The sequence below is a fragment of the Schistocerca nitens genome, chromosome 7, assembly GCF_023898315.1.
Source record: "Schistocerca nitens isolate TAMUIC-IGC-003100 chromosome 7, iqSchNite1.1, whole genome shotgun sequence".
In the NCBI taxonomy this organism is placed as follows: Eukaryota; Metazoa; Arthropoda; class Insecta; order Orthoptera; family Acrididae; genus Schistocerca; species Schistocerca nitens.
Window position 1 is genome coordinate 98,398,134 of NC_064620.1, and position 14,473 is coordinate 98,412,606.

At 39.5% G+C, this 14,473-nt stretch overlaps 1 protein-coding gene across 2 annotated transcripts in view; it reads right to left on the bottom strand.

Annotated features, from left to right (window-relative positions):
• Window positions 1-255: 255 nt before the first annotated feature.
• LOC126194847 (protein EFR3 homolog cmp44E) overlaps window positions 256-14,473 on the bottom strand; it is a 96,212-nt gene continuing 81,994 nt past the window's right edge. Inside the window, exons 15-17 of one of the 2 annotated variants that reach the window (XM_049933188.1) lie at window positions 14,339-14,466; window positions 830-988; window positions 256-748 (exon numbers count right to left, since the gene is read on the bottom strand). In XM_049933188.1, the coding sequence (XP_049789145.1) occupies window positions 578-748; window positions 830-988; window positions 14,339-14,466 (458 nt within the window). In that variant the 3' untranslated portion in view covers window positions 256-577. The remainder of the gene's footprint in view (window positions 749-829; window positions 989-14,338; window positions 14,467-14,473) is intronic. The other variant, XM_049933189.1, reaches the window with a different exon arrangement.

Below are 14,473 nucleotides of genomic sequence, written 5' to 3' on the forward strand. Positions count from 1 at the left end.
CAGGAAGGGAATGCAGGGGGCACTTAAAACAGCATTTGTGTTGTAAATATAGACGCTAAGATATACAGATCAGGAGCAGTGATATCATTCCAATTTCAATATTTATGGGTGTACTGTGAACATCTTGGTCTGAAACATACGAAAACAGCAGTGGAACAGGGAATAGTCTGTGGGAATAAAACTATTTTGCATTCTTTCACCCATTGTTATAAGGATTTTATTTCAGTAGTATGTACAGGCATTCATTGATATTAATTGCCTTTGTACAAAACATTATAAATGCAATAGTTCAGTTTAATAACAAAGATGAAAACTGTACACATGAAATAAATTACCTCTATAAACAATGACATAATAAATTACAGGTTAGATTGCAAATGACAGTATATGTAATTGCTGTACATAAATGTCAAACAGCATAAGGTGGATTTGTCTTTTATCAGTCAATAATACTGTTAAGAATGTTTGCCATAATCTGGCTGTAACAAACATATTTGGTTCAAGTATCTATACTACATTATCAACAATGCCTCCTCCCTCATAAAAAATCTGAGGAACTGAATAACAACAAAATATTTTAATACACAAAAAGTTCTGGGAAGAGAACTTCATAGGCAGGTGGGTTTGTACGTACATTCTCATCCTGTTTCAAACTAGGCGTTGGTGTTGGAGGTGCCCTAATTCCATCTATTGGTCCAGCAGTTAATTTACTGAAGATCTCATTCAGTTTGTTCTGAAGAATATCATTCTGAAAAGAAATTGTGCAACTGTATTTAGAACTGATCTTTATATACTGAGCACTTACTACCCATATCAATTCTTTCCAAACCTTGGCCTGTGTCCTTGAAAATAATTCTTCAAAAGCAGCTGTTCTGAAAGTATTGTTCAGCTGTATCTTCTTCTCCTCTTCAGCTTCCTTCTTGCTGTCTCCAGGGTCTGACAAGATCTTCTTCATTGATTCAAATGTCAGCTTCTCCTCCGGCTGTTTCTACAGACAAAGATAATTCATATAACTCTCTCTTCTCAGAATACTATTTAAAAATTGGAGAAAAAGTTTTTCACACAGATTAGTATCTCCTTCTACTACAACAGTATGTGTCTCCTACAGTTTTGTTGAAAATAAGTGAAAACTGACACCATACTTCTACCTTACTACTACACAGGAGTAAAACTGATATCTAGAAACTAATTGCTCTAAACAACGTATCATTACCTCTTGTGCAGAAAATGCCTTACATTGACAAAGCAGGAGCTGTATTGCATGGAAGGTAAGGAAGGACTTTGGGATTCAGAAGGGAAAACAAACCAACTTAAACTTCCTTCCATCAAAGTCTTGGTAGCCTGCAAGCAATGATTGAAATACTAAACTCAAAAGGTATATATTAATTTTATACAGACAGGTCAGAATAAATCTTACTGTAGCTTCTCAAAAAGTTATGCAACTGACTTATATCATAATGATTTACTAAACAACCACCAATGCCACAATTTTGGTGACATTTTAACCAGATGTTCAGTACTGTTAAATAGATATTCTATTTAACTTTTTTTACAGAATGTTTAAAGTGAATTTGAACTCTTCTTGTTACAGTCCTCTTCTCAATTTAGTAAACATTTTTCGACAAGTAGCCAGTGAGCAGCTCATTAAGTGTTGATGGTTGATACCGTCATCTTGTAAAAGACAAGTGGTATTAGCTACCATACTGGATCAGTTCTTATCGTTCACTTATAAAGTTAAAATTTTAATATGGCTGCAAATTGTAGCAAAACTTGATATTTGTCATATACATACACACAGAAAAAAAGCCTTAGGACCAATTGCGGACTGAATCCTACATCTCCAGATTTTAGGTCTGACGATTAATCCACTTGGCCACGTAACCAGTAGGTCAGTATACAATAGATATTCTGAGGACAGAGTAAGGTGGTGTATCCAGTGGCTCTGAAAACTTTGGTAACACATAATTTTCATGAGGAACAGTGTGACAGGGGGCAGCATAAAGCAGACATAATCATTAATATCTGATGTGGATGATTTTCCCGAGAGTTTTGTTAACTTACGCAAAAACTGCCTTTCTACTACCTGTTACATCACACAGGATATTATGAAGGCTCAATTTAAAAGTACTATCTCGCAGATATGTAAGAAACTTTGTATGGAGTTGAGAAGGGAATGCGAGACAAAACTGTGGCCCACTCTTGGTGTTATTCATTCCACACATTTAGCACACTGTGGAGGAATTCAAGTAAATATTTGGAAAGGCATATGAAGCTCAGGGAAAATAAATAAAAATTTTGAGGCATGCCGATGAATTATAATAATAAGAGATGGCAGAGGTCTTGGAAAACCAGTTCGACAGAATAGACGGAATCTATCAACGACATTGTAAGATAAACAACAATAAAGCATAGTAAGTATAAGGTAGTGTAGTTGAAGTAAATCAGGTGATGATGAGGGAATTAGATTAACAAATGAGACATGCAAATTAGTAGACGAGTTTTACTATTTGGACAGCAAAATAACTATTCATGGCCAAAGCAAGTAAAATAAAGCTGTCATCTGAAGATTGGTTTGATCACCACTGGGCTTTACTAGTCATGATTCTATAAGAGGTAGTACGCTGTTGCCTCCCTCCATCGTTTGAAATGACTTGCTCAGCCAGTTATACAGGGACCTAACAGTTTACTGTAGGCTTTGAACCACAGTGCAATTTGGCATTTTTCACTGCAACAAATGTGGCCAGATGTGAAAGCACTAATAAATGATATATAAATCATAGGATGTAATGGGGATCAAACCAGAGACATGTGGATCCCCTGTCTGCCACTTTACCACTGAGCCCTTGAGCTGCTATGGCCAAAGCAGAGAAGTTATAAAATGCAGGAAAATCATTGCTAAAAACAGGACTCTATTAATATCTAATATGAATTTAAGTAGTGGGAAATCTATTCTGAAGGTATTAAGTATTTACCTGAAGAGTAGCTTTGTGCACAAGTGAAACATGGAAGATAAAAATTTCAGACAAGTAAAACGAATGCTTTTGAAATGTCATGTTATATACAACAATGCTGAAGATTAGATGGGTAGACTGGATTACAAATGAGGAGGCACCAAATCAGATTTGGGAGAAAACAGATTTCTAACACAAGGGATAAGTTGTTAGGACACATACTGAGATATCAAGGAATATTCAATTTGGTATTAGGAGGAAGAGAGTGTGTAAGTGTGAGGGTATAGAGTACCAATTGTAGGGGAGACTTTAGCTGATTACAGTAAGCAGGTTCCAGTGTATGTAGACTGCAGTAATTATGTAGAGGTGAAGAGGCTCACACATGGTAGACCAGGTATAGACTAGGTATAGAACTGTGCCAAACCAGTTTTCAGCCTGAGAGGCCACAACACAAATCACAGCTGTTAAACAGGTAACTTGTTGAGAGAAACTGCTGCTCAAGCAGCCTATGTAAATATTGGCTGACAATCCTGCTAGGTCATACTGCTGTTTAAAAAATACAACTGAAACACTTTGTGATAAAATTAGTTTTAAAAACTCCATCAGATCATATTCTTCTGGTAAACTTAACTGTTTACACTTCATAAGTTCATTTCTTTAGTTACTGTAACAGTTTTAGCTACTGGGAGTTTTGTACACATTTTGAGGGATGTAAATTGTATAGCTGGAGGAATAATTTTTTTAAAAAAGATGTGTTCAATAAGTTTTTGTGTTACTTGACCGGCAAATTTTGTTTCAAAAGTCTTATTGGCTGGGAAGAGGTCTCTTATGTTTCTGTTAATTCCACATCCAGGGCTGCCTTTAGAATTCACAGAAGGGGCAGTCAGTCAGGTTTCAGTATTTGGTCTTGACGGTGTAGTGCTCAAAACAGGGCAATTATGTATGTTGTGATGAAGCGAGTTAGGATAATTTTAACTCCCCTCTTGTTTTGTCATCTGCCTCCTTAGAATTCATTTTTTTTCCGATTTTAACTGATTACCATTAACATACATGAGTATAATCTGCATTTTCATAAAAGAGAACATTCCCTGGGCATACAGTCTGAGGCGGTGGGTGGGGAGCATAAAGTTTTCTTTGTTTCTAGTATCATGTGAATGGACAAAATGGTTTCCCTCAAATAACTCAACAAAAATATAATAATCTCATATATGTACATGGAGGGCAGAGTTAATATTTCAAGTTTTCTAAATAATGGCCGACATGGTTCTTTGTAATTTGCAGTGCACATATTTCAAACGATTTTTTTTTCCTGTATTTTAGTATCCGCACTATGTTTGTCGAGTTACACCAAAAAAACAATGCCATACCTAATAATGGGTTCGAAGTAGCTTGTATATGCTACTTTTCATGTGTCCATGTCAGTTGCAGTTGATAATATCTGCACTGCAAATGCAAAGCTGCTCAGTTTGTTTGCCAGGTATTCAATGTGTGTCTGCCAGCTCAAATATTATCTACATTTAAACCTAATAATTTGACTGAGCCAACTTCTTCTATATCTTGGTTGTTGTGTACAATCTTAATCTGCTCACATTTTGACTGTTTGGTTTTGAACTGCATCACGTGAGGCTTAGATATGTTTCGATTCAACCCATTTAGCTGAAACCAAGTTTTTAAGGTACTGGGGGTATTGATGACAGATTTGGGAATTTTTTCCGAATCCTTATCTTCAACTAAGAAGTATCATCTGCAAACAGAACTGATGGGGAGCTGATATTTAATGGTAAGTCATTAACGTAGGAGAGCAATAGGACTGGGCCTAATATGGAGCCTTGTGAACACCCTGAGATGATTTTTTTTTTCCTGTCAGAAAAATAATATGCACCATTTGAAGAGATGTTAACTCTTTGCTTTCTGTTGGATACGTAGGATTTAAGCCATTGTAGGGCACTGCTACTAATGCCTTACTTTTCAAGTTTGTAAACAAGCAATGCATGGTTTACAGAATCAAACGTCTTTGAAAGGTCACAGAAAATTCCTGCCACCTTATTTCTCTTGTCCAATGATGTACTTATTTTCTCAATGAAACTGTTTACTGCATCTATGATGTTTTCCCCCTGCTGAAAACCAAATTGACTGTTTAGAACAACAGAATATTGCGCAATGAAGTTTTCGATTTGTGGCACCAGCAAGTTTTTCAAATATTTTAGATAGGACTGGGAGAATCAAGATAGGATGATAATTTCCCATGATCTCTCTTAATCCCTTCTTGAAGAGTGGTTTGACTTCAGCATATTTCATTACCTCTTCAAAATATTGATTTATTATTTGAGCTAGTGGGTTTGCAGTTCTATTGTGTACCACTTTAATAACTTTGGTGGGTATTCCATCCCAACCTGCAGATTTTATGTTTCTAAATGTTAGAATAGCATTTTCTACATCCTCCACAGAAACTTTTAAGAATTTTGTAAAGTTTTGTAAAGTTTCCCGAGTTTCCACCAAGGCCAAAGGGATTTACTTTGTTGTGATAATCTGTTACATCTACATCAGACTTTACTACATTTATAAGGAACTCATTAAAGTACTCTGGTATTTGAGTTGTATTTACAATTGTATTCCTTCAATATCAATTTTTGAAATTTCTTGGTTGCAGTCTTTAACACCTAACTCAGATTTAATGACTGACTACACAACCTTTGTCTTATTTTTATGATTTAAAATTAGCCCGTTATTTGCCAGTTGTTTTGCTGCCCTGACAGCTCCTTTAAATGTGATTTTATAGAGACTAACATATTTAATGACATCAATATCTTAATTATATTTTAGTTCTCTGTGCAGTTGTCTTTTCTTTACACTGGAAATTTTTATGCCCTGGGTAATCCATTTTACTTTATTTGTTATTTTATTGCTGCACAGTCGCAGAGTCTAGGTGGAAATGTTTCATTAAAGACACCAAGAAAAATATTTAGAAATTTCTCAAAGTTTTCGTCACTTGAGTTAGAATGATCAAAAGGCCATGTTTTCTCTTTTAGCTTCTCACTAAATGTTATCAAGTTTTCATTGCTAAAGTTCTTGCTCATATGGGTTCTAATACATGAAATGTTTCTGTCTGTCTGTGGCAGCTCAATGAACAATGCACAATGATCTGAAATACCTAGATCTAGACAAAATTTATGCACATCTTCATATACATAATTAGTTAGAACATTCTCAAAAATGGTTCAAATGGCTCTGAGCACTATGGGACTCAACTGCTGTGGTCATCAGTCCCCTTGAACTTAGAACTACTTAAACCTAACAAACCTAAGGACATCACACACATCCATGCCCGAGGCAGGATTTGAACCTGCGACCGTAGCAGTCACATGGTTCCGGACTGCGCGCCTAGAACCGCGAGACCACCGCGGCCGTCCACTATTTCTATACAACAGCTCTCAAACTCACATTCTTCAATGTATCAACTTAACAGTGAAATAAGTGTTACACCAATAGGTGGTGTGTTAAAGCAATGACAGTGACTGTTCAATTTATTTGAAGGACTGTGAACTATGTAGTTATCTTTTTACTGCTCATAGATGTTCAACATAAAACTATTGCAGCAGCATGTGGAGGTTCACCTGCAAACTATTAATGAGGCTTATGGAAAGTTTAAACAATAGTGCACTGGCCATACATATATAACTGTGTATTATTGGGGGTGGTGCCAAATGAAAGGAAAGTATGGTGAAACGCAAATGTGTACCTGTCGGCTACAGTATTTACAGTAGTCAGTGTCCAAATTACAAACCCCATTTTTCAGCCAATGTAGTAACGCAGTACATCAACACCGAGGACAACAAAAGAAATAAATAAATGCAGGTGGAACCGCTACAATATCAGTTGTAATGAGCAGAAAGTGGCACTTATTAAGAACTTTTTTAACTTATACTGAAATTTTGGAGTTGGGGTCAGAATGTATTTCAATAATACTGGTGTTGTTCAAAAAGTTTTGCCAGTGTAGTCATGGTCAGACATCATGGTAGTACAGTTGCTTCCACCTGGTTTTACTATGAGAACTTTGTTTTCTGAACACTTCCAGTTGATGTATTTGAATGATTAATGGAAAATCTCATATAAAGATGTGAAACAAATACTAACAAAGAGATAAAGGGGCTGGCCAGTACTTACCTCAGCTCAGTACAGCCGATAGATACACAAAACAGAACAGACAATTTACATTCTTAGCTTTCGGAACTTTGTTCCTTCATCGGGGAGGAAAGAGGGGGAAGAAAGGGATAAAGGGAAAGTGGATTCAGTTACTCACAACCCAAGTTATGAAGCAACACGGAAAGGTAAACAGGGAGGGTAGTAAGGATGGAGGCATGGTCGTCAGAGGGAAGCCAAAGATATTCTACTACAAGTACTGTGCCAGCTTCAAACCAAAGAGGATGCATACAGAAGTAAAGAGGTATATAGTATAAAGATAAACACAACTAAGTAGGAAGAAAAGATGCATGAATGGCTAAAGAGGAGAGGGGAAAAAGGAGAAGACTGAAGAGTAAATGGGAGTGAGGTTGGTTAACGTAGGTTCAGTCCAGGGGGATGGCGGGATGAAAGGATGTGTTGGAGTGCAAGTTCCCATCTCCGCAGTCCCGAGGGACTGGTGTTGGGTGGGAGAAGCCAAATGGCATGTACGGTGTTGCGGGTTCCTAGGTCCCTAGAATTATTCTGGAGGGCATGCTCTGCTACTGGGTATTGGACATCTCCTAGGCGGACAGTTCGTCTGTGCCCATTCATGTGCTCAGCCAGTTTAGTTGTCGTCATACCAATGTAAAAGGCTGTGCAGTGCAGGCATGTCAGCTGATAAATGACGTGTGTTGTTTCACATGTGGCCCTGCCTTGCATTGTGTAGGTTTTACCAGTAGCGGGGCTGGAGTAGGTGGTTGTGGGGGGACGCATGGGGCAGGTTTTGCAGCAGGGTTGGTTACAGGGGTAGGAACCGCTGGGTAGAGAAGGTGGTCTGGGAATATTGTAGGGTTTGACAAGGATGTTACGGAGGTTAGGGGGGTAACGAAAGGCAACTCTGGGTGGTGTGGGGAGAATATTGTCAGGGGATGATCTCATTTCAGGGCTTGACTTGAGAAAGTCATATCCCTGGCGGAGTAATTTGTTGATGTATTTAAGGCCAGGATAATATTGGGTGACAAGGGGGATGTTTCTGTGTGCTCTGGGGGTAGGAGCATTGCTCGGGAGATCTGTTTGTGGACAAGGTCTGCAGGATAGTTGCGGGAGAGGAAAGCACTGGTCAAGGTTATTGGTGTAATTGTTGAGGGATCCGTCACTGGAGCAGATATGTTTGCCACGAATACCTAGGCTGTAGGGAAGGGAGCATTTGATGTGGAATGGATGGCAGCTGTCAAAGTGAAGGTACTGTTGTTTGTTTGTGGGTTTGATGTGGACAGTGGTGTAGATGTGAGCTTCAACAAGATGAAGGTCAATATCCAGGAAGGTGGATTGGGTTTTGGAGAAGGACCACGTGAAATTCAGATTCGAAAAGGAGTTGAAGTTATTGAGGAAATTAAAGAGTGTTTCTTCACCATGAGTCCAGACCACAAAGATGTCATCTATAAACCTACACCAGGCCAGGGGAAGCAGCTGTTGGGTCTCCAGGAAAGCCTCCTCCATGCGGCCCATGAAGAAGTTGGCATAGGATGGAGCCATCCTGGTTCCCATGGCCATTCCCCTGATTTGTTTGTAGGTCTGGCCTTCAAAATGAAGTAATTATGGGTGAGGATGAAGTTGGTAAGTGTGATAAGGAAGAGGTTTTTGGAAGATCTTCAGGTGGGCATTGGGAGAGGTAGTGTTCAAGGGCAGAGAGACCATGGGTATGTGGGATGTTTGTGTAAAGGGATGTAGCATCTATGGTGACAAGAAAGGTTCCAGGTGGAAGGGGAGTGGGAATGGATTTGAGGAGTTCTAGGAAGTGGTTTGTGTCTTTGATGTAGGATGGGAGTCTGCGGGTGATAGGTTGGAGGTGTTGGTCTACCAGAGCTGAGATACATTCTGTTGGAGCTTTGAAGCCTTCTACAATGGGACGGCCAGGATGGTTCTCTTTGTGGATTTTGGGTAATAGGTAGAAGGTAGGGGTACGTGGCTCAGGTGGAGTGAGTAGGTCTATGGAAGCCGTTGTGAGGCCTTGTGAGAGACCTTGGATTTTTAGGATTTTCTGCAACTCAGTCTAGACGGAGGGAATGGGATCCTGGGTAACAGCTTTGTAGGTTGAGGTGTCGGAGAGTTGATGCGGTCCTTCTGCCACATACTCCACACGGTCAAGTACCACAGTTGTGGAGCCTTTATCCGCTGGGAGGATGACAATAGAGCGATCCGTTTTCAGCTCCTTAATGGCATGGGAATCAGCTGGGGTGATGTTGGGGGTTGTCGGGATGTTCTTCAAGAAGAACTGGGAGGCAACACTGGATGTGAGGAATTCCTGAAAAGTCTGCAAGGGATGGTTTTGGGGGAGGGGAGGAGGATCCCTTTGAGAAGGCAGTCAGAACTGTTCTAGACAGGGTTCAACACTGGGTTTAGTATTTGGGGGCTGTGTTTGGGTGGTGAAGTGATATTTCCAGTTGAGGTTCTGGGTGAATGAGAGGAGATCTTTAACCAGGGCAGTGTGGTTGAATTTAGGTGTGGGGCTTTTGATAGAACAGATATCTCTGGAGGAGAGAGGGATCTGGATGAGAGGTTTAGAACTGAATTGGGACTGGTGATATGTGGCATTTGACTGTGGTTATAGTTGAGATTTGGTCTGTGTGGGGTATGTGCTGGGATTGGGAGATTGAGTAGGGTGGCCAGGCTAGGTTTGTGGGTATGAGGGTGGTTTGTTGAAGGTGCTACGGTGGTTGGTGTTTGTGAGGGATAGGGATAGGGACCCCACTTCTTAGGTGTTGCACTAGCACTGTGCATAATTTTTTCAGGTGGTGTGTGGCATGGAACTCAAGTTCACAGCTGGCTTCTAGAACGATGTTCCTGAGTGTGTTCTCCAAGCAGGGGTTTGAGGGGTGGATGACTTTGATGAGAGATAGGAGCTGTTGGGAGTGGTGGTTACACGAAGTAGTGTAGAGATTCAGGACAAGTTGGGTAAGGGCTAAAGATTGAAGGTTCTGGAAGTCCAGGAGAGACTGGTGGAAGGAGGGATTGCACCCAGAGATGGGAACTTTTAAGGTAAGTCCTTTAGGGGTAATTCCAAAGGTTAAGCACGACCGGAGGAAAAGTATGTGGGATTGCAGTTTGGCTAGGGTGAATGCATGTTTCCAGAATGAATGTAAATAATGTGGTATAGGATTAGGGTACATATTGGGTAACTGGTGGGTAGGGAAATTAAATAACTAAAGTTAAATAGTAATAATAAGAAGGAATAAAACAAGGTGGGAAGAACGAGTAAGAAAAGAAAATGTGTTGGTAATGTTCAATACCAAAGGAAGACCACTAAATAAGAAAAGTACAGATAAAGGTTGACCAGACCAAGCAAGTATGTCCAGATCAGGGGGAACGAACACGCGTTGCTCAAAAAAAGATCGCAAGTGCTGCAAAATTGATCGCGAGTGGCAAAAAAAGATTGTGAGTGATAAAAAATGATCCTTGTCAAACCCTACAGTATTCCCAGACCACCTTCTCTACCCAGCGGTTCCTACCCTGTAACCAACCCTGCTGCAAAACCTGCCCCATGCATCCCCCCACAACCACCTACTCCAGCCCCGCTACTGGTAAAACCTACACAATGCAAGGCAGGGCCACATGTGAAACAACACATGTCATTTATCAGCTGACATGCCTGCACTGCACAGCCTTTTACATTGGTATGACGACAACTAAACTGGCTGAGCACATGAATGGGCACAGACGAACTGTCCGCCTAGGAGATGTCCAATACCCAGTAGCAGAGCATGCCCTCCAGAATAATTCTAGGGACCTAGGAACCTGCTACACTGTATGTGCCATTTGGCTTCTCCCCCCCCCAATACCAGTCCCTCGGAACTGCAGAGATGGGAACTTGCACTCCAACACATCCTTTCATCCCGCTATCCCCCTGGACTGAACCTACGTTAACCAACCTCACTCCCATTTACTCTTCAGTCTTCTCCTTTTTCCCTCTCCTCTTTAGCCATTCACGCATCTTTTCTTCCTACATAGTTGTGTTTATCTTTATACTATATACCTCTTTACTTCTGTACGCATCCTCTTTGGTTTGAAGCTGGCACAGTACTTGTAGTAGAATATCTTTGGCTTCCCTCTGACGACCATGCCTCCATCCTTACTACCCTCCCTATTTACCTTCTCCTGTTGCTTCATAACCTGGGTTGTGAGTAACTGAATCCACTTTCCCTTTATCCCTTTTTTCCCCTCTCTCCTCCCTGATGAAGGAACAAAGTTCCGAAAGCTAGGAATGTAAATTGTCTGTTCTGTTTTGTATATCTATCGGCTGTACTGAGCTGAGGTAAGTACTGGCCAGCCCCTCTATCTCTTTGTTAGCAGTTGATGTTTTTGATCGTTTAAAGTGCGTGACTGTTTGATATGTGGTTATGTATAATATTACTAGCTTTAAAGTCTACTACATTTTTTTCACTTGAGTTAAATTTTGCTACATCACATGCCACTTTGGTGTTTGCAAGAGATTTTAATATTGTTTTTAGTGTAGTGGTAAGATTATGTTTGACCCCACTGTCCATGAGCCCAAGTTCATCATCAAAATTTGTGCCAGTTTAATTGATAAATATATAGTAAAATTTATGTGGACAAACATTTGTTCTTCCTAGGGCATGGCTTCACTGTTTTATATTTAGAGCTCTTAATTCTCTTTGTGCCAAGGTAAAAAATATTGCTGTTGTTTGCTAACCAGACTATTAAAATTATGCATTAGGAAATCTTTCTTTTATAGAGTGCCCTGATTTCATTTTTGGTCTACCAAAAGCAGCTTAACAGTTACAGCATTCAACTCAGAAATAGTTTATCTCTGTCTACATTTTGACATTCTGCTTAGCAAATAACTGCAATATATTTTAACATTGCACAAAAAGAAGTTAGAAGCTCTAAATATGAAACATTAATATTTTCATAAAAAACTTTCAATAGGTTCTCTCTCAAATGGTACCATAGCTTACCGTATTTACTTGAATCTAAGCCGCACTTTTTTTCTGGTTTTTGTAACCCAAAAAACCGCCTGCGGCTTAGAATCGAGTGCAAAGTAAGTGGAAGTCCTGAAAAATGTTGGTAGGTGCCGCCACAACTAACTTCTGCCGTCGAATATATGTAGTGCTACACAGGCATGCTTTGCAGGCACAAAGATAAATACTGGCACCAAAACGACTGCGTCAGTTAAAAAAAGGGGGGGGGGGGGTTGCAAGACGAGCTTTTTTTTCTCCACCCCTAGTTTTGACCACTGCATTTTCATACATTATCCAACGAAGTAAATACAAATAAAGTATAGTTCATCTTCGAATTTAGCAGCATTTCAATGTACTACGAAAATTCGACTGGCAAGACTGTTTAGGATGTTTGTCAATATGGCCATCTCTATGTTCTGAATTTTTTCTTACCTGTGAGAAGAGATGGTTGCTAATAGGAACTTTTACGAATTGTGAATCACATGCGATATTCTCTTCACCATAAGAATAATACGAATATAAACATTTTGCCATGTATTCTTTCGTGTTTGCTGCTTTCTCTTTTAAAACCTGTCTGCCTTAGAGTGAGACAATAGCACACGCGGAAGAATATACATATCATGTCATGTTTATATTCGTATTTTTCTTGTGCCTAATAGTGATACAGTCAGAAATGAAGCACGGCAATTGACTAGATTTTTAAATCTAAGATGACTCTAATTTCTGTGCAGAATGTAATGTACTAAAGAGGCGTCTGCAAAGATATTCAAATGGAGAAAAATTTTCGCTAAACTCTCGTTCAGAACATCTTCTATCATACGCATTCTATTATTTGGTTCTTGTTAATCATTATCAAAGAAAGTAGCAGTGTAAGTAACAACAAATAGCAGTCTCTTGCCATTGTTTCGTTAATGAGATGATTCCTCTCTCTTTTTTTTCTTTTAATTGTAAGCGGCGGTCACAAAAGCAAGCCATGCCACGAGCGGCGACAGGCCGTAAACACAGAATGCAACAAACAATGCATGACACAGTATAGTAATACATTTTTAGCTTAGAGTGACGTAAACACCTATAACAAAGAGAATGGCACTTATCATATCAAAGAAAAATAAGCAATCAATTCAAACCAGACGAAGCACGTGAAAAAGGAAGGGTACCCGTATAAATACGGATGGAGTGCCTGACGCATAGCAATGGCTACCGGGTATAGCTTAACTGCTAAGCTTACGACTCGAACCAAACTACTGTAGCTGTATCGTAATTCATTCGACCTAAATTGTGTCTCATATTACAATGGACCAACATTGTTTCGATTTGGAGGTGCGGCCTAAAACTTTTCTCTCCCCTTGAATTTCGAGTCTCAAATTTCAGGTGCGGCTTAGATTCGGGAAAATTTTTTTCCTTGATTTCGAGTCTCATTTTTCAGGTGCGGCTTAGATTCGAGTAAATATGGTAATGTATTCCATATGGTTTATGCCATAACATATCGGAAACATCATGCTAAAATCTCTTACGCTATGTTTTTGCCTTACTGAAAACAAAGCGGTATTAGAGTCACATCTTTCAACATGTATCCAACAACTAACCTAAACAATCCATATCTTTGCTTTGTAACATATCTGTGTGCAACAAGTGCACATTAAAACACTTGGTATTAATTTATGATCTGGCTGTGTCCATGTGCTAATTGTGAACTGCTCTCTTGAAAGACTACAGATTGTGTTGACACACTACAGCAATAATGGCACTGATGCCATATTTTGCACTAGAGAGAAAATGCCAGTATTTACAAATAATTGAGATATTTTTATTGTAAGTACAAAGAACACACATTTATGCTGTTGTTTTAACTTAATTTTAATCACAGCGAGTGCGCCACAACTAACTTCTGCCGTCGAATATATGTAGTGCTACACAGGCATGCTTTGCAGGCACAAAGATAAATACTGGCGCCAAAACGACTGCGTCAGTAAAAAACACACACACACACACAAAATCCTAGCTATGCTTTCACATCCTGAAGAAAAAGGACCTACTTAAAAAAGCTTAAATCTCTTTAGTGCCATTCGCACTTAACATTTCCAATCCACAGCAAAAGATTGGTGATTCATGCTGCTCAAATTATATAACATTCTGATTGTATTTTGCACTTTTATCACTGTGCATAAAACTATTATTCACCGAATGGTAACACCACTTTGACATTCAGAATATAACAAGAAAAGTACTATTTATTATGGAACATACCCTTTCAATTCCAGGTGATGACTGAGCACTATCAACATCCACCTGGAAAGATCCAAGATCAGCTACACTGCCACTGCCACTTGGACGGACAGGAGCCGATGCATCAGCCCAAGAGTGTCTATGTTGTCCTGGGGG